The sequence below is a fragment of the Ischnura elegans genome, chromosome 2 (genome assembly GCF_921293095.1).
Source record: "Ischnura elegans chromosome 2, ioIscEleg1.1, whole genome shotgun sequence".
In the NCBI taxonomy this organism is placed as follows: Eukaryota; Metazoa; Arthropoda; class Insecta; order Odonata; family Coenagrionidae; genus Ischnura; species Ischnura elegans.
The window spans coordinates 122,512,792-122,536,161 of record NC_060247.1 but is presented as its reverse complement, the minus strand read 5'-3'; the positions used below and the strand labels follow the sequence as shown (position 1 = coordinate 122,536,161).

The 23,370-nt window shown below is 36.1% G+C and overlaps 1 protein-coding gene across 1 annotated transcript; it reads right to left on the bottom strand.

Annotated features, from left to right (window-relative positions):
* Positions 1-1,998: 1,998 nt before the first annotated feature.
* LOC124154549 (protein maelstrom homolog) lies at positions 1,999-23,322 on the bottom strand. Its single transcript, XM_046528357.1, has 11 exons — positions 23,133-23,322; positions 22,835-22,991; positions 19,282-19,480; positions 19,053-19,199; positions 16,136-16,272; positions 15,464-15,557; positions 13,934-14,100; positions 13,554-13,715; positions 10,864-10,984; positions 7,625-7,699; positions 1,999-2,619 (listed from the first exon to the last, which is right to left on the bottom strand). Exons 2-11 carry the CDS (start codon positions 22,970-22,972, stop codon positions 2,582-2,584), a joined length of 1,278 nt encoding a protein of 425 aa, XP_046384313.1. The 5' UTR covers positions 22,973-22,991; positions 23,133-23,322; the 3' UTR covers positions 1,999-2,581.
* Positions 23,323-23,370: the final 48 nt, after the last annotated feature.

The following is a 23,370-nucleotide window of genomic DNA, read 5'->3' as shown; positions in this document are numbered from 1 at the left end:
AAAAATGAAGTATCTAGCTCTCTTGTAATTCTTATGCATAACATGCACTCATTCACCTAATGTATATGGATACATGTAGAAATAACTAGGAAAATTTTGCAAAATAACCATGTACAATGTGCACATTATGTATTCGAAGTAATTCTAGGTTAATCTGTTAATTACAACAAAGAACTGCTAAAATGGGATGACAGAAGGAGAATTTTATACACACATACAAAGGATTATAATCCTAAGATAGGTATACCGCAGCCTTCCTATATTCCATATCCTAAGTCTCTTTGCCTCCTATGTATCTCTATTTTTTTTTACCTCTCAGGCACTTTTAACCCACATCCTTATCAATCTTTCCCAGCTATTAGTGCCTTGGTCTACCTCTTTGCTTTGCTAACAATTTCTCCTTGCATTACGTTTCCTATGCAACTCATGTCTCTCTTTACGTGACCAATCCATAGTGTTCTTCTTTGGCATACAGTGATGCATAGTGGCATTTCTTCTCCTATTCTTCTACATATGTAAATCCTCATTTCTCACCCAATCTCATGGGCGTACCCAGTGAGGGGCGGGAGGGGGGAGCTGCCCCCCCCCCTGAATCAAAAGTAAATATAAGTAGTTAAAAATGGAAGAGTGATATTGGTTTAAAACATGTATAAAAATAGAATAAAAATATTTTATTTTTGAGCAAATTATTTTAAAAACTAATAAAGCGCTGTTATAATTTTATTGAAATTTTAGTTTCCTTAACCTTTTCTGTGTTACAACTTGAGCGACCATGGCTTGCCCCTCTCTCTGTTTTGATCCTGGGTACGCCCTTGCCAAATCTGTCCATTTTATGCTCAGCATCATCCTCCAGCACCAGGTCTTGAAGATCTTTAATCTTCTCTGATCACTATTACAGATGGTTCAAGCTTCTGAACCATAGAGTACCACTGCCCACCAGTGGCGCCAACTCCATGGGGCCTGAGGGGGCCCGAGCCCCCTCAAAAATTCATTATGGATGTGAGGAAAAAATGTGTCAGGCTTGTCGATTTTCCCCGGAGTGTCCAGATGTCGAGATTCGAGTTATCAGGGTTCTAACGTTGATCATATGACTCTCCTAAAATGCTTAAAAAAAATTAATACTCACTACTTATAAAATTTCTCAAGGGCAAGATCCCCGGTTTGGGCACCACCAATATTTTTTGTAAGTCGGCACCCCTGCTGCCCACACAAATGTTTTCACGTACATACTACCTATTTCCTGGTCTCCAGTCTTATGCTCTTCAAAGAGAGGACTGCACCTTAGTTTGCCAGGAACGCTGCCTTAGCTTGGGCTATGCAAGGTTTGATGTTTGTTGTGCTTCTACCATCCCAGGTAATGAGGAGATTTTAGGAGTCAGATAAATTTATTTGACTATGATCAAAAACACAGTAAAAACTTAAGCATGCACATTTATGTTGAAAGTAAAAAAAATGGTTTAACACATCTGAAAAGAGCTGAGATGTGGATAACCAATAAGAATACATGATCTTTAACATGATCATATGATGGCTTGAGTGCAAGCTTCCCATGTATAGGGCCAAGCATTTTACCATGCAACTTTTTCAAGACAATTTTAATTCCAGTTTGGATGAGTGAAGACAAGACTTTGTCTGCAATACAGGTAGAAGAGAAAGCAAGATAATGCATTTCTCCATCACATTTAGCATAAATCTGGTAGGAACCTATCCTGTAGACCAAACTAGTGCAAATATGTACAACATTAGTGAATGGTAATGACGAGTTCGGACCTTAACATTTTATTTTACTTTAGTTAATCAATAAATCATGGAGGGTCAAACTGACCCACATCTAAAGACCAATATAAAGTTTGTGTGCATATTCCAAAATGGAAATATGTAGCAGAAAGGGTAATACTACCTGAAGTATTTGGGATAGTAAGCACCTTAGCATAGAGGGTCATGTCTAAATGGGTTTCTTGAAAAAAAAATCATAAAATGAAAAAAATAAGACAACAATATTTTATCACGTTTTATTTACCAACAAGATAAAAATTATACACTAATTTTTTCCAATAAAAAAATTCTTTCCACTTTATCCGAGATCATATATTCAACCCCAATGAAATTGGTTTCATGGCCTCTTATGTTCCATTTTTGGTTTGTAGGCTCACTCACTAATTTCACTTTCATATGTTATTCTTTACGCCATTAACCTGGCCTAAAACTCCACAAAAAATACTTCCATTGTGATATTTTGTAGCTATCTGCACGCAGATCACATAATTACACTGAAAACAGAGCTAGGAAGAACAACTTATCTTCCCAGAACATCAATACCCTCAACAAATGATCATATTGGAAAGATGGAATTGAAACATGACCATCAGTATTAAAATTTAAACAATGGTAAGTGTCTGGACTTCGAGAAACTTATTTTTTAAGTTATCAGCGTTATCATCATAATATTTTGTCACCATAAAAATGAAGTATAAAACAAATGCAAATTGACATGTTCCTTTTCTTAAGAATAAAGCATTGGAATTAAATATGCTTAAGAACCCTGTCAACTGTGAAATACAATTTCTCATCTGTCTCTAAATTATGAAGCTCTGTTGAAATTTGCACCGATTCGTCGACCTGAAATGATGAATGATGGATCTATATACTGATCTGCAATTCCTCAAGAGAAATAACATCGTTACAGGAATAGAGGAAATAGAAACATTGAAAATGACAAACAACATCACACAAAACAAACACAAATACTCACAAAAGCACTTAATGTTAATTAGTGCTGTTTACCTAACAAAGTCAATGAGCTTGACATGGATGGATTGGCCTCCAGTAGACTCTCGTTATTTCGAAGTTCACGGAACCGAAATACTGGAGGTTCATAATAGCGACGTTTGTATGAACATTACTTTTAGGAATCATCGAAAAAAACATATGTACTTTGTCAAAATTTCTTGTCTCTCCAATTCCCCATACTTATAGTCATACTACTTAAGTACATACTACTACAATAGCTTAAGAGTCGAGTGTATAATATAAGCGATTGAATTACGAGCAAATACTGTATAAGCACGTGTAAGAGCTGCACCTTTTTTCCCAGAAATTGCAGCCGAAAATGGGGAAGCGTCTCCAACACAAACTTCTTATCTTCCCCCTCCCCTTCACCGGTCCAAGGGGAACTGAGTGGCCTTGGTTTTCAGCGTAAGTCAGTCATCTGAAACCCTAGGTCAAAAATAAGCGGCAGACTCCCTTAGTGACGCATTATTAAAATTAGGGATGAGTCGATTCCAAATGTCGATTCTCGATTCCGCTGATTCTCTGACGCTGAATCCGAATCAATTGCCTAAGGTCGCTTCCGATTCCATCGATTCCAGGAAGATAAATATTTTGAGCATAGACTATAAGCTTGGGACATAAAGGCTGCCACACACCTAAGCGGCCATGGTGTCAGCCTTGCCCACATGGAGGATACGCCCGGCACGCGGGTGCTGCGACAAACATACCTAAGCGGCCTCAGAAGCATGAAAATGTCGGCAAGAGTGACAAACCGACGAACCCTGAAATGTCGCGTGTTCATGAGCAACTCTCAAAGAAAAAAATTGGAAACCACGGGATCTGGAAGCAATGCAGGCATTTTTCATTCTTTTATTAACCGCCAGTCACGGAAAATCAAATTATTGCAATTATGAATCGTCATCGGAGTATTCATCTGGACCACCACTTTAAACATACAATAAATCGAAATATATATATTTTATTTTCGAATGATATTTGAATTCTGGAGATGATAAAAACACGCAGAGAGAGAGTTTTCCTGTGAAAGAAAAGTTTCTTGTAAATACGCGCAGAGAGCGGGTTTTTTATACAGCTTTTTTTCATAGAGTAACGCGCGTATGCATCAATAATAAAAATTTGGACACATTCCTGTTTGTATAGCCTAGTTTCATCAATGCAACCCTTGAGAAAGTTGATACTTGATTGGCATAAGCCGCTGCGGCCTCATTATAGTTTAGCCACCGGGGCCAAACGACAATGTAGCCACCGCGGCTATTGTTATTTTATTCCATTCAATTCTTGAATTTTAATGACAGCAATGCTACAGATAAATCAATATCCCACCTGTTAGAAGGAATAAGAATCGATGGAATCGGAATCGAGAATCGATTTGAAGGAATCGGAATTAAAAAAAAGTGGAATCGACTCATCCCTAATTAAAATGATCCTATTTGCTTTTCCTACTTGTAAGCATCGCGCCATCATGTCGGTACCTCAGAGGTGAACTTGGAAAAGATTGTGCAGGGTTTTTTCGCTCCGGAGGGCGTGCTATATTTATGCCACGAGTGGACATTCCACGGCATTTATAATGAAAATAGTAATCGCAAATAAAACTTAAAGAAACGCATAGTTTTGAAGGATAATACCTGGTTAATAGTCAACATCTGTCTCGCTGAGTAATTTCCATTACGCTAAGGACCTGATTTTTCAAAAATCATCTTCAGACACTATTATGAGGATTATTGCAATTGAAAATTATATTGGAGTCAAAATCTGCTGTTTAAAAAATTTGAACGAGTGTGTACATTGTTGGACTAAATGGTGGATATAAGAAATCGGAAATGCTAATAAGTCAAGAGCACTGAAGGAGAAGTCGAGGGGAAGCAGCGCGCTCCCTCCATCTTTCAAGCAACGAGGCTACGAGCGAAGCAGCATGGGAAGAACACATCTGATCTTTCATGTGACATGAACTTCTCTAAGTGTTGGCATGAGAATTAATAAAATGTAGGATCAGACTAATATCTCAGAAAATCTCCCACCCATTATAAGACTGGTTTTCAGCGTAAAAGGAAATTAAATGAGGCATAACCTGGAAGTAAACCAGGAACATAATTTGCCAAAAAAATGCCGTTATTTTCTGCATTTCATCAGCATATTTCATAATGGCCATTTTTTTACTTTTGAATCATCTCGGAAGATAATCCAGGGATGCTGATAGAACTGCAATGCTTCACATGAATGGGCAAATTTCTGGTGAGGACCAAAATTGAATATCAATACCACATGTATTCATCAGCAACAAAGAGCCAGCTAAACCCACTCACCTCCATACGAAACACTGGCTTAAGACTGGCAGCAGGAGGTTTATGAACAAGCCCAATGTAATTATTTGTAGTGACACTGGAGAACCCCCTCTACAAGCCTGGAGAGATACTTTAATTTGCAACTTCAATCACAACATTTCAGCACTACTGACACACCCACGTTTTGATTTGATTTTTTTAACCAACAACCAAGGGCCACTTAACCTCTAGCGGTACGATTGAAAACGTTCATGTTTGACCTAAACATAGACCTTCCTCGAATGTACCCTAAGAAACATTTCAACAACATTCCAAAGGAGGCTCCTGAAATCCACTGCTGAATGAATTATACAGAACCCAGATTTCAGAACTTAACAGACAAGCTAAGAATGGATGCATTGGGTGGTTAAGGAGACCACCTGAAATTTTTTTACTCATTGGTCAAAAATTGATACCTCATGTGGCTGCGCTTATATCTTGACTTCATTTAGGCAACATTCTATAAGCAGCATATGAACACAGCAGAGCTGTTTGCCATTAATAATGCTCCTGATGCAATTTTAGATTATGGGAATGAGAACTTGAAGAGAGATTTCATTATATGAAAATATTCACGGAGTGCAAAACAGGCAATCTGCTGCTACAATCCTGAACTTCATATTGCCTTCTAAATATTATTTCTGATCCAATCTTGAGCACAAAAGAGGGTCCATATGAAATTCCTCTGGACCCCTAGACACATACGGATTTCAGAAAATGAAATGGCTGATACAGAAATGAAAGTGAAACAACCCTACCCTTAACCCTTTCGTGCTGGCTCCTTCACGGAAAGTTGGTTTTGCCTCTACGAAGGCATTGAGCATTTCTTTTCCGCCCTGTACGGAGTTGTTTCTCGGCAAGGAATTGTCCAGGTAGTCGCTTCCTCCACTTAATGACCTTGCCTAGCGGAGTGCCTGACCCTTTCCTCGGCCCCTGGGCTAATATAATCCTCGACCCTTTCCCGAAGGCAGCCCATCACGGTGTACTTTTGCTGTCAGTTTATTGTTACTAGTGCGATTTTTTTTAAATTGTTACTATTGCAGCAAATGTCAGTTCATCAATGTATACCTTTCATTTTGCAATGCCTCTAGAACTTTTAAACGAAGTTCTATGGTTATTCTTAGGGTTTTCAGCAAAAGGGCATTATATCATAGACCAACAAGTACTTTCAAGGGAATGAAATCTTTCAATGTACCTAGCATACTTCTAGTTATTTACGATTTATGATATTAACATATTTAAGATCCATGATGCCCAAATCCACACTCCTCATTCGCGTCTGCTCTCCATGAGCATTCTGAAAACATGAGAATGAAACCTTTCGAATTTTTTTCAAGAATATTTTCCAGAAAAATTCTCATAAAACTACTTGAATCTTACAAATTTGTTGTTTGAAATGGCTAAATTATATTTATAAAGCAATTTCGCTTAGATAAATATAAATTCATATTACGCACGAAATAAGAAAGAGAAGAGAATCATATTTTATTACATTATGAGGGATTTCTTTCATAGGAGTTCAATCGGATATTTCACCAAATTTCACCGCAAATGTACACTTAGAATGTGGCTAACAGAGTAACGTATATCTTTATATGTACATAAATCATAACAAAATCACTCCGATAAATTTGCTAGTAAGGTTAAAAAATAACAATTAAACATCTAACCTTAGCGTCTCCAAAATTTGTTCTAGATGATGGTGAACTCCGTTAATATGAACGCTAGAGTTCCATTTAAAATTTGGAACCAATCAGCAGAACATCCAGAATGTAATTCCTGGTATTGATTTTCAATAAATGCAACATGTACGTTTTTAGTTATTCTAACTAATAAACAAATAAGTGACCATGAGCACCTTCCTTGTGTGGGACATTAAGTGCCGGAATGGGCCGAGATAATCCCCACATGGACAATAAGAAAGGGTCGGACCTCTCGTACCTAGGGACCCTAATGGCGCTTGGGACCCACCTGGTATGCTTGACCGCAAAGCCGTGAAAACACAGCCTTCGTCCTTTAGCGTTGAAAAATTCAAGCCATGAAAACACGGCCTACGTAGGGACAAGGTTAAGAAGACCACAAGAACAAGACAGTGTGCACTTCTCTGAAATCTTTCGTCACCGAGAGAAGTTAGGGCAGGCCTATATCTAACTCAATGTCAATTGAAATCATATTTGTGGATTCACCATCAATCCACATTAAACATGTTTTTTTTTTGCAAAGCTGTCTGGTGGCAGACTCGGGCACCCAAAATTTACATTACACAACCCTCATTTGAAATTGACAATTCAGGATCCAACTGTAAGACAGGAGACCTTTCTGCAGGAGTTGTGAGGGAATAAATCCTTATCTTAGATTCGCATATATTAAGTTATAAAATTACTGTAGGTGACTAAAACGTATATTCCAAAATGAAAGTGTTCCTCAGTTAAGTTACAAGAACTAAAATAAACAGTCATTGAGTATTTTCAAATGGCCATGTTCCATAGATAAAAAAAATTATTTTTACTAACCAATAGGAGGGAATGCATCAGAATCCAGTGATGGTGGACCATCTTCCTTGGAAAGCACCTGAGATACAGCAACACCTGTCGGAGGATACAAGGGTTTACTTAGTAAATTTTAATTTCCCAACTATGTACCGATCTTCTTTGATAGATGAAGCTTTCAAATGTTTGTCATTGAAAATTTTTCTGACGCCATTCACGTCAGACTTCATACATGATATTTATGGCTAGCTGAGGTTAGGTACAAGAATTTCTACGATTGACACTGAGAGGACGAGAGTTTCACTCTAGGCAGATAGATGGCCAAGGTTCATTTGAACCCAAATTCATTTGATCAAATTAACGTAATTTATTTACATAGACTATTTTAGGTATGCATGCATTTTTTAAGTAAATATATCTTAACTTTATTATTTAATTATGATAGTTAGCAATATATAATTAACACTCCTAAAAATCACTCATTAATTTATGGTCAATGGAATAGGACCATAAAATTACCATTACTCTAACCTTGAAATTGCAATAGTTAATTAATTCAACTACAGGAGACTCTTGTTCATACAAAGTTCATGCAGCTGAAAAATCTGAGGTTTATAATATCGTTCCTTTAAGAATCATTGCGAAAAAAACGTACCTACTATCAGAGCAAAAAAAGGTAGAACGTTGAACTTATTGAAGTATTTGTATGAAATCCTGCCGAAGCTCCATAAAGTTGTGTCGTATATCGTTTTACTCTTTGTTTATTTGACTACAACAATGAATCATTAAACATTAATTAAATGTAAACGTTTAGCTTCTATGGTCGATACAGTGAAGAAGAAGAGGTGAAAAACTATGAGAACAGTGAAACTGTTGTCTTCTTCATCTCACCACGGGAAAAATATTATATTGATGCACTTCATTGCATTTTTTATAGAGAGAATGACACCTTTGTATTAAAAATACATTTTTAAAATTTAATTTGACCCATCCTTTGAATTTTTTAAATGGCCGAAAGGTAGATTTCAATCTCCAAGGTGTAGAAATGAAAAAAGAACATCGCAGTTACGTATGCTACATGTAAAATAATATTTCAAAACTTTTCATGCAAGGAAATGTTCAAAATGTTTCTCTCACTTAAAATAAACCAAAAATACGAAAATCGTCATTTTGGTAGAGTGCATTGCCATGGGGCTAAACCATCATTTACTTCTATCCCATTTTCCCAAAATATCGACAACTGTATAGAGGGCATTTTGAAACTCCAAAATATTTTTGTAGTCTTTCATACTTCACTCATTTAAAAACAATAATGCTTAAGAATATTTAGAAAAAGTAGCACTTGTAGTCACTCTATCTCTCATGGTGGTATACAGATGCAGAGAGGTAAAGCAGACTCCCAATTAAACGGCTGCAGATTACCTGTGCATGAGTTTCACCCTCCTTCAACGTTTTCCATGATCTACATAAAAAATAAAATAGGACGCAAAAACACCATGCATTCGCATTTTAATGCAGGGTAACACTAGCTTTATTTTAATTCCGACGACCGCTCATTCTTTGCAAAAGACAATGAGCGGTAGGAATAAACTTTAAACGGTTAACTACAATCGTAAATTAAGAAAATTTTTCACTACCATCTTTAAATGTATTCAAAAATGCCAATTATTGCCATACCCTCGCATGTGGTTGAATAAATCACAAGGAAAGCGGAGATTTTGGCACGTTTATGCCAAAACCAGTCAAGGTCGAAGGTGGAGATGAAGGGAGTAGGGAAAGCGAAGGCAGTGGGAAGTAGAGATGAAGGAAGTAGCGATTTCATGAGTCACAGCCAAGCGCTCGCCTGCGTAAACAGCTTACTGCAGGATATGGCACAGTGGGAATACAAGTACAATCACGTTATTGCGGCTGAAAAAAGTGAAGAAAGCTTTTAATGAGTCTAGGAAGCAACCTACAATAACATACTATCTGTATAAATAATAATACGTTGTTTGATTTACGTAAATAATGAACATTACAAGAAATTAAAATGAAAATTTGGATTAGCCATGTTTTCTGGTTATTCATGTCTCCTCATGATTAGCCTTGATAATTAAGAGTTTGCTGTTTATTTGCTATTTATGAGGTGAGAATGAAAAAGAAAATGTGAGAATAGTAATACAAATGAGACAATGAGTGTATGTAATTCACAAACCATGACAAAGGGTGGCACATACTTTCACTTGCATCCAATTAGATACAAAACTTATCGATCAGATTAAAATATGTTTGTGTCCAAGGACTTCACCAATAATTCAACCAAGCATTCTTTGTTTCATAATCAAGAAAGTTACACCTAGGACATCGTGCCACAGAGAATAAGGACTTTCACAGGAATTATAAAACCAAAGATGAGGGGTATGAAGATACAGAAAGAATATACACCAGCTTCCAGCTACCCTTCTAGGTACAGCCTCTTCCAAAAGATATGATAAAAAATTCCAAACACTTTTTTGTTGATTACACCATTCTCAGGTGAAAATAAAGTATGAGAAAAAGGTAAAAAAAATTAAAGAATATTTTATATAAAAATAAATTGGATTAAAAAATATGTCAAGTGATCCCAGCCATTCTTCTAGATTTAAGAATGTAGACCATTGGGACATTTTTTAAAAACTTCAAATCACCAAAATCTGCCGTCTTTATAATTACTGTTCTTTAAGGAAAAAATTTCAATTTCTAAAGATGGCTTCCATTATTTTCTCTTCTAGCAGCCTCCTTACAGGTGCTCTGCAATTGCTATCACAATCTGGCACATTATTACAGGTCTATCTCTCAATTCTTTTACAATCTTGACAATTATCTGCACATGTGTCTCAAGAAAAACTTAAATCAGCTTTATTATGGTTTGCTAATTCCACAAAGGAAAAATCATTTGCCTTGACCAGGAATTGGATGCAATTTGAATGCAATTTCCTGAATTTGCTCCGGAAACCTTACCAATCAAACTACCACGGAATCATCTTCCCTTTCGTTGTTTTCGTGCAAAACTCTGCAAAAGAAAAATATGCCTAGGTAGTTCAAGTGGTAGAACATCTGCCACAAATTCAAGAGATCGCAGTTTGAGTCCCCATCAAGGCGTATGACTTTTTCTCTGGAATTTTCAAACTTGCAGGTGACTTGGAAAAGGTATTTGACTGACTAGCCGAGAATTATTCCTGGAGTAATGATCAAAGTCATTTTAGAGACAGATAAGAATTTATGAAAATAAAACTGAAAAATACCCATAGACTTTGGCTGTCGTAGAGGCTGGAAACTAGATGACGACGCAACAGAACTGGCATCACCAGATGGCACAGCTTTGTTGGCAGCCTTCTTTCTGCTATGCCTCGGCATGTAATATGTCTGGAAGAAACACAAGATCAGTAAATCACTAGTTACACACTTAGCTTGAATTTCCACAAAGAAGTTATGTAGACCATTGAAATGGAGTACCTCAGGTCTTCACATCATTGTGGACAGAATAAAACCAGGACTAGCATTGGAATGACCAAGTAGCCGTGATAAAATCAGGGCCCAGCTGTGAAGATGCAAGAATTAAGAAAGGAGTGCGACAAGGCTGTACATTGTCACCCGTAATTTTCAACGTTTACATTGAAAAAGCCATTAATGAAATCAAAGACAAGGAATTGGGAGTGAATATCCATGGAGAAAAAAATTAGCATGTTAAGAATTGTCTATGACATAGCTGTTATAGCAGAAACAGAGAAGGATTTGAAAAATATTCTGGTTAATATGGGTAGGGTAATGAGTAGATATCAACTGAAAATAAGCACGAAGAAAACCAAGATCTTAGTATGCAGCAGAAGAGAAGAAGTCAAGACCAACATTAAAATAGGGAGGCAAAAACTGATAGAGGTGGAAGAATTCTGTCATTTGGGAAGCAAGATAACTAGTGACGGGAGAAGCAAGAAAGAAATTATCAGCAGAATAGCCCAGGCGAAGAGAGCATTCAACCAAAAGAGAGACCTGCTTACAGCGGGAAACTTAAATATGGAAGTAAAGAAACAATTTATAAGAACCTACATCTGGAGTATGCTCCTTTACGGAAGTGAGGCATGGACAATGACCGCAGCGGCGAAAGCAAGGATAGAGGCCTTTGAAATGTGGTGCTACAGAAGAATGATGAAAATCAAATGGATCGACCGAGTTAGTAACGAGGAAGTCCTAAGAAGGGTAGGAGAGAAGAGAAGCCTCATGAAAACCTTTATAAGAAGACAGAACAACCTTATAGGCCACATCTTGAGACATGATGGCCTGATGAAGACAATCGTCGAAGGACAAGTGGAAGGCAAGAATGGAAAAGGAAGACCTCGAACAAAATATATGGAACAAGTAAAGAGAGATGCGAAAGAGAAGAAATACGTAGGTGTGAAAAGATTAGCTGATAGGAGAACTGAGTGGAGAGCTGCGTCAAACCAATCCTAGGATTGTTGACCGGTGATGACGATGATGAGCATTGGAATTGTGAATTAAAGATGGAAAGATAATAGATGAAATTCTGGAGAGATGTGGACATAAGAAGTTTACATAGAAGACAAGATGACTAGTAAATGCTGAATTACCAGCCATTCAGCATTATGAAAATGTCTTTCTACAATAGAAAAATTCCCAATTATAATGGGTTCTCATGTGAATGAAACAGGAATTCCTGCATGCAACTACACCGAGGACATGCGGCTACTAACATTAAGTAAAAGTCACCATAAATTTCATAATGAGCACTTAAAAATACTGAATTTCAGATTGAATACTGTTGGTCCTGGAATCCCTTAAGAATAAGCTTGACATAAGGTTTTTAAGGGACCAGAAAAACAGAATTTCATCTATGCCATGGGTGATGAAATATCCACACATGTAACACTTGAACCAATAGCTCCAAGATTACACGTAAGACTTGACTCCGTCTCCACTTAGGTCGGCTAAAAAAAATTTGAGCTTATTACCACAAATTATAGTAATCTCAAAGATTTTCAATTTCAACCATACATTACTACATGGGATTTCTCTGTTTAAGATATTAAATTCTTGAGCCATGGATATTCCCACAATACAAGGTAATTATCAAAGAGATCACAACTCTAGTTTCTTCTTGCTAAGTAAAAACATTTTGGATATTATCTTTATGAATGCTAATTGGCATAAATTCAATGACTTTAAAGAAAGTTAATTAACATTATATGTATTTCTGAAATAAAAAGGAAAATGATAACATTGACAAGAATATTGCTTCTTTAGGCCCTTAAGTAGGCGATACCAACAGAAAAAGCATACAGACTACAGCTAAAATATGCATTTTTAGGCAGTAACAAAGGGCAACATTTTCACCATAAACGATACGAAATGAAGTGAAAATTTCTTGAAATTGGTGTCCCACGTAAAAGAAAAAAATGGGTATTTAAGGAAATTTCCTCCGCATACGTACTATAGAATACAAATTTTTGTGTAAAGGGAAAATATATATACAATCTAAAAAAACACTAGCTCAGAGTTAAGTGACAATCTTGCATTTTGGATCACAATGGATATCACGTAAAAAGATGATTTTTTTTAGCATTTGAGAGACTGTAATTTTTTTCCAATTTCTTCTCAAAAATAAACTGCTCAAAACATGCTGACATTGAGAGATCTGTACTAGACATGGCAACACTTGAGCTTGCAATGTTCTGATAGTACCATCACTTGTATAATTCTTTTATAACTCTGCATATAAAATTTATATAAAAAGGTTGATTTGAGCAAATTACAAATCAAAGAAAAGAAGCATTCAAAGCACTAAAAATCAGTAAAAACTAACCGAGGTTACCACATATCACTGCCAAAACATCATACTCAACACGCAATAGTCACTAGCAAAATCTGTGCAGTCGATAGACAAAAGTTTTGCATTGAAAACAGGCAGGAATATAATTACCTCGACAGGAGTGTCGTTCCAGTATTTATCTGTTGATGGTAGGTGACGACCGGGAATCAGAGTGACATCAAGATCCCGACTGCAGTGGTCAGCAATGTGGAATCCCCACCGCCTTGCTCTTGAAAGACTGCAATACTGAGGTGCTTCAGACCCTTCATGCCACTGAAATGGAGATTCACAGTGGAAATATGTTCCATAGGCTATCGAAAAGCCCACAGCCACAGTATGTTTCCAATTCATTAAAAGCATTTATTCTTCCTAAATGATATACAAATCACTAAAAACAGGACACCATATTTAAAAAACAATAGCCAACACACGAATTCCATGAAAATTCTAAAAAATTCAAGTACATAATTGTTTAAAATATTGATACTTACGTAACAACAAATTTCTTTTGTGTATGCAAATGAATCAGTTTCTATTTCTGTTTCTGCCAGGCAATACACTGGAAATCCTTCAGAACCAGAAAATGAAGCTGCTTTATTCCTCAGTTCAAAGAAGAGTGTGACAAAGTCGTATACCTTGAACTGCTTTGCCTCATAGCCTGTATAGAGTGAAATTTTCATTATAAAAAGGACAACGTACTTGAAATTCTTTACGAATTAACATTTCAACAACAAACTACATGCAACTAAGTTGAACAAAATTATCATGGACTATTGGCAATGGAAAATAAAAATATTGCAATTAATGATGTTCACGATGAATATTTAAAGAAAATGATGTGAGTTTCGTGACGTAGTTCCATTTTCAGTTGTTTGATCATGAATACATCCATATTCATACAAAATATACATACTTGATTTTGTATAAATATGGATATTAGAGCAGTATTTGAATTTTCTATAATGGAAAGATATCACAAGGTGAAGCTTGATGTTTTATAGAGCTATTGCCAATGCTGAAACTGATTTGCTATCTTCATGGACATTAACACTAAGATCTACCATAAAAAATGCATGGGTAGGCTATGTACCACTTTCAAATATTTGAGCAATCGAGAAGGTTTATAAAAATGGGAAAATATCTTAAAAATGTTTAAAAGAAATCAGATTAGTACATACATAGCCATAAGTTATTTACTAATTCAGAAGCATGATGCATTTCCACGATGCATTGCAGCGATGAATTTCCACCAAGTAAGGAGAAAAGCACTCATCTCTTTTCGCAGGAATTTACAATATGAAATTAACCCATCGCTTGATACTGACACAAGCTTGATAGTTTAGAGAGATCTCTGAGAGGAGCCCAGGCACCTTTCTTGATCTATTGAGCTGATAGTATTAAAATTCATGAACTCCAGGTGATATTCACTATGAGATTGAGTAATGCAGATGCAGTCATTTCATTTGCCCTTGTATTCTATTCCGAATCTCTAAAGCATCCCATACCAAAAGCAGCATATGCAAGTTTCAAGTGTGGTTTCATCCCCAATCCCTCCTTTCACTATCCAAAATTATGAAACTCCAACCACTTCCCAGTTTTATTCACCACAGAATATATATTAGATTGCCATCATAGTAAAGAATATGGTAAACCTTGAATGTTCGAGATGAGGACTTTAAGAAGGTCAAAGCTGTTAATATAGCAATTTGCAATATGTTGTTATGGGTTGCCATGATATTTTTTATTTATGTTTTTTAAACAGTTTTTGTTTAGCTGATGGTTGTTGGATGAAAGTTAGATTGCGTTTGATGTAACAAGTGTATGGTGTGTTGTGTTTCTCTCCTAATTAATACTGTTCACAATCTGGACTAAAGGACTCTAAGAATACATATTTTATCACAAGCTTCGAGGGAAGGTAAGATGTGAATAACAGTAGAAAACTAAAATTAGTCATAAGAGCACAAGAGATGACAAAAAAATACTTGAGGACTATAAAAAAATAACACGATTGAATATCTTACCTGCAGCATTTGATATTTTTTCTAGGAAAATAGAAACACAAGGCTCGAATTCATTGAGAGTAAACACGATTGGTTTACCCTCACCAACTGATCCCTGTAAATGAAAGGTAGCTTAAGTAAGTGCTAAAAAAACAAATCATACAAAAAAGATTAAAAAGTCTAGCATGAACGAGTGAAAAAACTACATGTGCCAAGTTGATGGTGCCTATTATATTTTTAACAAGAGCCAATCTTTGGAGAAAATCCAAATCAAGTGCCATCCACACTAAAAGAGTTTAAAAAAAATCAAAGAATGATTTTTTAAATGACATCTCAAATGCAAGATATTTCATAATTCCATCCTACCAAAACAGTGATATTAAGAGAAAATCATCAACTACTTTCTGTAAAGGAACTATGGATATCTGAACTTAACCTTGAAGTAACACCATGTCCTTGAATATACCATAAGAAATTTATATGAATGCATTAGAAACAAAGACGTTCATAAATACTCAACAAAGCAAAATGATCACCTGCATGTTTCTAATATACATACAAGGAGTGGAGGTGCTGGACCCCATTTTGTGGGAATTCGTTGGGGCAAAATGCACCGATCCTGAAGTACCTTAACTAACCAGAAAGCACAACATTTATTATTGAAGGACTGGGCAAACACAAAAAAGTACTCACTTTTTTCACAAAGCCATATATGTCCATAAAAAGTTTCACAAAATCATTTTCTCCAATTTCTGATGGAGGAATCGGAATACCATGTGTTTCAGTTGAATGCTTTTGAGCTTTATAGGTGTAACCAATAGGCAAGTTACCTAATTAAAAATAAATGTAATATATGCATTAGTCAAGGAGGAAATCAGCATTATGACACTGAGATGTGTCTACAAACATCTGTATTAGAAATTCAAAACTTCATCAAGACTCAAAAGAAAAATGTCAAAATTCCAAACTGGTATAGGTACCCGATTAGTTTATAATTACTTGGACTTATTATTATTTGTGGAGCAATTTCTGATCCATTTGAATCAACATTAAATAAAACACTAAGCTACATCATTTGGAAAAGCCAATATCTTGATACAGGTTTATATTAGTGATGGGTCGATTCCAAAATTTTATCGATTCCGATCCCGATTCCGATTCTGGCATTTCGATTCCGATTCTACCGATACCGATTCCATCGATTCTGACGCCATAGACTCCAAGAAAAAGACCACTTATAGCTACAAGGGAGAGCCCTGAGTAAAGTCATATTCACAGTTATAATTAAGATTAAATACTACTTATATGAATCATGTAATATTTGGGCCTTTCAAATTCTCAAGCAGAAAAACCAACATGTTCATGCTCAGCCAGCAGGTTTTGATGTTTCCATGTTACAGTATTATTGCCTGCATAAAATTGCCTTATGCTACATAATTGTGTGGCTGGGCAAGTACTTTCCTCCCAAAATTGGAAGATTTCAGAAACTTGAAGAACCATCGATCTTTATGGATCTTGAATCCTCATGGAACTCAAGTTGCCTAAGCAAATGAACTAAAGAACTTAGCTTTAGTTTTGTAGAGCCCAAAATATCTATACTTCTCATGTCGTTTAATCAACCTTAAAAACTTTTGTTTTTTTAAGTTCAAGAAAGAAACTAAAAGCTACAAATTAATATCACATTGGACGGACGCAGTAATAAAAAAGGCTAAAAGATGCCTTGTGATGTGAAAACTCAGCTTTCTGCGCGGCTCACCTCTGCGAAGGTGGAGAGGGAAAAAGGGTATCGGTTGTTGCCTTTCGAGGAAACAGTTCATTTTCCACTCTCTTACGCATGCCGACTTAACCTCTTCACTTTAATTCAATACCCGAGCCATATTTCTTATGCGTGGGATGGTTCCGAAAAATAACCAATCCTTAGTATTTTCACTCAAGTAATGCGTTAAATGGTCAAGTCGATCTATACATAACCCTTTTTAACACCCTCAGTTTTGTGTTTTAAGTCAATGAAGGCGATTATCCATGCTTTAAATGACAATTTTCAACACTAAAGTTTAAAAAAAACTTGAAAAATCGGCCTCAGTTACCGAGTTCCGCGGCGTATAGCTCAGCCTGGGCGCGCGATTGAAAAATCGCTCTTATTTCCTTCTTCGCAAACGTTTTTTTTTCCTAAGATTTCTGCTTAGTACTCTTTAGAAATCTCTACTTTATATTGTGGTTCAAATTTTCCGAGTTATATTTTTCGTAAACGAAAGATAGTTTCTACTTTATGTCAAATTTCAAGTGAAAAACGGGTCGACCATTTCGCGTTGTAAACCAGACAGATGAAAGCCAAAATCTCCAAAAGTCATTGGAAGTATAGACAAAGCACCAAGTGAAAGGAATATTGCGTTTTTTATTCCATAAAAATCATACCAACGCAACACCACCTGGATAAATTTAAAAATTTTCGAGGATTAACGAGATCGCGCGTGGTTTTGAAAAGTTGGTCATGTTTGGGCCACTGTATCATCACTAAAGCGTCGTATTTATGTGAAATGGCATATAAGTATATATCTGGTAATGATTTATGAGTATTTACGCTAAGTTTCATGCCTCTATCCCCAAAAAGGTTATTTTGGACTTTATTCCAGCTTTTTCCGATTTCGGACCGGTGTGCGCCGGGTCGGAAGACGATCGGCCGCCGCGGCTGGCGTAAATGTATTCGGCGCCCACGTCGACAACTATTGAGTGTACAGCAAGCTAAAACTACCAAGCCAAGGCATTATAATGACTTATCGGCTTTAAAAACTGTATTACTACATGAGTTTCATGATAGCGCTTCCTGTCGGCAGATTGCTGGACGTACTAGCCTCGAAAGCCCTGTAACCGTAACTTACTTGACTCGACATTTGCAATGCTACTCGAAACGCTCAAGTCGAGTACCAACTACTCGACTCTACTCGATCTTTCGAGTACTCGCAAATCCCTAGAAGATAATGTGTTTTGTTACGATAACGCGGCGCGAAAAGTCAAATGACTGTTGGAAACGCGGTCATATTTAAATTTGTGGTTTGAAGTACTACTGGAATCGGAATCGATTTTTCACATTGGCAAGTACTCATTTTTGATTCCGATTCTTGGCCGAGAATCGAGGAATCGAACCGACCCATCACTAGTTTATATATTATGGTTCAAAATGGTATGCATCAGCCTGATGCACAAAAGCTGCGTAGATAAAATGTCTATCCACAAATACTGATTCAAATAATTGGTAAAAATGTTTTAAAAACAAACATACAATTAAAAAAAAAACATCCTGAACTGGATGTGCTTCTCTTCACATCACAACTACCATACATTGGAAATATTAACCCTCAATGAACTCAAGTGATGGTTGAAATATTTTCCTGTACAATGGTATGGCAAGAATATCATGAAAGCATAGTGAATCGACAGAAATTATAAAGTTGATTCATTCAATACGGATACACACAAATTATGTGCGTGGAAACATGTAATTTAATTTATATCAGTCAAATGAAAAGTTAAAACTTAAAAATGTAAAACATACATTCAGTAAAAAAATAATCCAGTGACTTAGTATACAGTTACAAGAATGAAAACATACCAGGAGCAACCATTGAATGGTAGAAGTCGTCCACTCCACATTTAAGGGAGAAGCATGCAACCCCCACTTCAGCAGGTATGTAGTCACCATTGTCACAGTGGCAGAAATGATTGACATGAATGAAATAAAATTTTCTCTCAAGTAGATCTGAGGAAAGACAAGTTATTTGCCAAATTAAAATAAATGAATGTCCATTGCATCATAAAAATCACCAGGAGATTGTACTCACCAGTTAAATTGAGTTCTACTACCATGTTTCTAATTTCTTCTTTCATGCTTCTGACATACTCTTGGTGTTCCCTCTCCTTCCTCTCCACGTCAGACACAATGAGGCCTGTAGTGGTAAATTTCACTTCCATACCTTTAATTCTCAATTTTTCCTTCTTGGCAATGTCTTCATACACCTTTTTTTCCTCTGGTGACATTGCCTAAGGAAATAAAACATCAGCTGTTCATCATCTTTGGAATTGGATCATCTTTTTAAATTCTAGTATTGCATCGTGTAGTCTTTGGTCCTTAGCATTATTGGTAGGGCTTTACATAGTCTGTAAGGCTAAACCATAACTCAAAACAAACTAATGATGAAAAAGGAACCCATTCATGTTTCTCATGGATAGGCTGACTAGGTGCATAATATTATAATTACAAAGCTTTGAAAACATAAATATAAACAAAAAAGTTGCATTCATTTCATTAGCATTATTTTTCATTATTCATACCTACTATATGGAGAAAAAATTTCATTAAAAATCTCTTGAGTTTGCATTTAATTTATACAAATAACGCATTTTATCATGCAGGCATGTGCTATTGTGTGTTAAAACCATGAAAAAAAATCTGCTACAGCTGGAAATGAAAATCATTAAAAAGTTTTTTCACGTCATTGAAGATCGTATCACAGTCTACGTTACCTTGAATATTACAAATGATTGCTATTAGTCTCTTGACTGTGCTGTGGTACAACACCAACTATATAAAAAATAAACATGTTTTTCACTGCTTTCTGCCCTATTTTTGAATGAAGTTCTGAATGCAGTTTATTTTGAAATTAATGCAACAAATTGCTATACGTATTAATTTATACATATCACCTGATTCCATGGCATTCCTACTTGATTTTTTAATATGGTGTAAAGCGTAACACAAAGAATGAAATATATTTTTTCATACATTTTGAAGGCAGCATGTTTTGTAATATTCGAGGTCAAAGGTCACTGACCTTAACTGGGAGCAATGAACACACTCAATATTTATGAAATTTCATGAGCAATGAACCCAGCAAATTTCATAAGAATTGAAGAGGGTCAGGTTGGCAGCTGTTTTGATTTCAAATGGAATGGCTGCTCCATGAATGACTGAAGATTAGGTTTAGAATACATAAAAAGTATTTCCTTTAATTAGGGATGGACGGATCCAGGATTTTTTTCAGATCCGGATCTTTCGAATCGCATGTTTTCGGATACAAATAAATTTTCAAATTCCTGACGCTGAGATTCCCCTGATGATTGTTCAATCTCTTGGGAAGAGTCACTCTATGTGCCAGTCGTATTTCGCCTTTTTTATTTTCCACGGCTGAAATTCTCCTACATAACCTCTGCGAGAGGTTTCAAACAAAACGGTTCATGAGTAGGGAAGAATCGCATGCGACGGCGCATTCGAAGATAGAATCGGAACTCTTTCCACCCTTATGGGATGTTGCATTCACTGAAGCTATTATTTAAAATTTCGGATCCAGATTCGATACTTTCCACGACTTTGGATCCAATGAAGGGAAGTATCCGCGGATATTTGGATCCGACGTATCCAATCCGACCATCCCTACCTTTGATGCATACCATAGGTCTACCTGCTTCCGTGCCTAAAGGTAAGGGAAGTAGATGATATCCATTCAGTACAAGCCATTCACACTGCATGGTTAGACATAATGAGCCAAGAGCTTTCTCCAAGATCCATTGTGCCACACGAAAACAATGACGAACGAAATCGGAGGATTTTTATTCCTAGAGCTTTCCTCCAATGTTCTCTACTTGAATTATGACAATGGCATAAACATTTAAAGAGTTGAAAGCTAAAACTTGAAATCATTACCGGGGGCCAAGTTTCTTTACATTATCTGCGAATAAAACCCTGATCTACAGTTCATTTTGTTCAAACATGAAAAAAAATATGCTCGAAGAATAATTATTTAACATATATCACTATTGGAAATGACAGATAAGAATTTGAACACAAAATGTGGTTGCTCTTAACTGCTCGAAAAAGTTACGGACTTATTCTGGCTCATTTGGACTACATAAAATGTAGTTCAAATTTTGAGATTGGAACTAAAAATTCCTGGTCGAATAATGGGAGTAAAAGATGTCTCCAACAGGCCTGGGCAAAATACAAGCCGAGGATTGAAATACAAAATACCGCTCCAAAGGTATTGGAAATGCAAAATACCTTTGACTTGAATATTTGAAAAACAAACTACAAAAGAGTATTTTAAATACCTTTGAATATATTGTATTTGGCTGAATAATTGTTATTCGCTTGTTATTTTCATTTCGCATTCCTTTTGTTGCATTGCATTGTGAGAGGGATTGAAAAGACTGATTAATCATGGATTCACTTGAACTGCACGTGTATTCATTTCTATGGCGTCCCTGACTACTGTAACCGACAAGCAAATATAACAAATACAAAATATATTTGTATGGAAACTAAAATATGTTAAAAAAATAACTTGCCATAGCACCTAATGGATAGTTGCAAACATTAAGAAAACGATTCTAACGAAAACGAAGTAATCTCAGAAGCATAATGTCACGGAAGTGGGGTGAACCTGAGTTGGAGCCCCTTATTCGTCAATTGGCGGAGGTTTCTAGGACTATTTTCCCCGCGCGTTATGGTCTCTAAATTTTTATCAACAAATCGGATTTATTATCAAAGTTACCATTTCATAAAACGTTCAAACATGACTTTGATGGAAGTGGATTACAAAAAGAATTTGGATGAATGTTTTTCAAGAGAGGTTAAATATTCTAGCGGATATTTCGCTTTATTGCCTGTTTACGGACAAAAGTGTGTGTTAAATTGGTGTATGAATGAAGGTTTGATTGCGTTAAGTTATGAATGTCCTAAGTGTGAAAGGCAAATGAAATTAACTAAGAGACCAAAGAAAACTGATGGGTATGAATGGGTATGTAAAAATCAAACTCAAAATAATCCGCATGAATGTTCACCATCTGTAAGAAAGGGTTCTTGGTTTTTCAATAGTCATCTAAGTATATGTCAAATTTTAAAATTGACTGGTCAATGGTTTGGGCAGTGTATGCAAAAGTACAATATGGCAGTTTTGAAAGTGACGGATAAAACAGTGACTGATTGGTATAGTTTTTGCAGAGAAGTGTGTGAGACTGTATTGAAAAATAGTTCTAGAAACCGCCGCCAATCCGCCAATTGACGAATAAGGGGCTCCAACTCCGGTCTCGCCCGGAAGTGTTATCAGAGCTACTTCAAAAGTATTTTAAGAATATTTTTTTATTTAAAAACGGGAAAACACCAAAAATCTGTATTTGTAATGCAAAGTACAAACAACAAATGTACTTCAAATGCGTATTTTAAAATACTTGTATTTGAGATACTGCCCAGGTCTCCAATAATTAAAAGCGATGCGGGCCAAAAGGAAGTACACGAGTACATATCAAGAGAGACCTATTTGAAGTGAAAGTTAACTCTCTCTTTCAGTTGTTCAACCACGAATCCAAGCATGAACTAATTAAAATCGTTTATTATCATACCTGCCATAAAGGACTGCACAGAGATGCTGCATCTTTAATAGAAATTGGGTTGTTCGGGTTTTTACGATTTCTATCATCTCTGTATTTTTCCATAAAAAAATAATATGCATTCTTCACAGTTTTCTTCTTCGGAGGCATGTTGGAATAGGAAACAAACCTGAAAGAGCATAAATTTCGTTACATCATTATTCATATATTTTAGTACAAGTTTTATGATACAATTAGAAAAATTCTATCATGCCAACAAACGAAGTTCGACAGGATGTTGACATTGAATTTGAAGACGCTTAATACCTACACTATAACAGAGAACTTTCCACCTGTGAATCCAAAGCCCAAATGACTGTCCTAGAAAATTTTGCTGATATTACCAAATGTCAACCTTCAACATCAAAACTTGAGGGTAAATGAATGGTACTGTGCCATGCATTAACTATTCTCACTTCAAGTTAAGACAGAAGAGAGGAAGAGATATGTGCAAGTGTCGCCCTCTGTAAGCATGAAAGCAGTAATCAGTTATCAAGCGTGGTCAACGT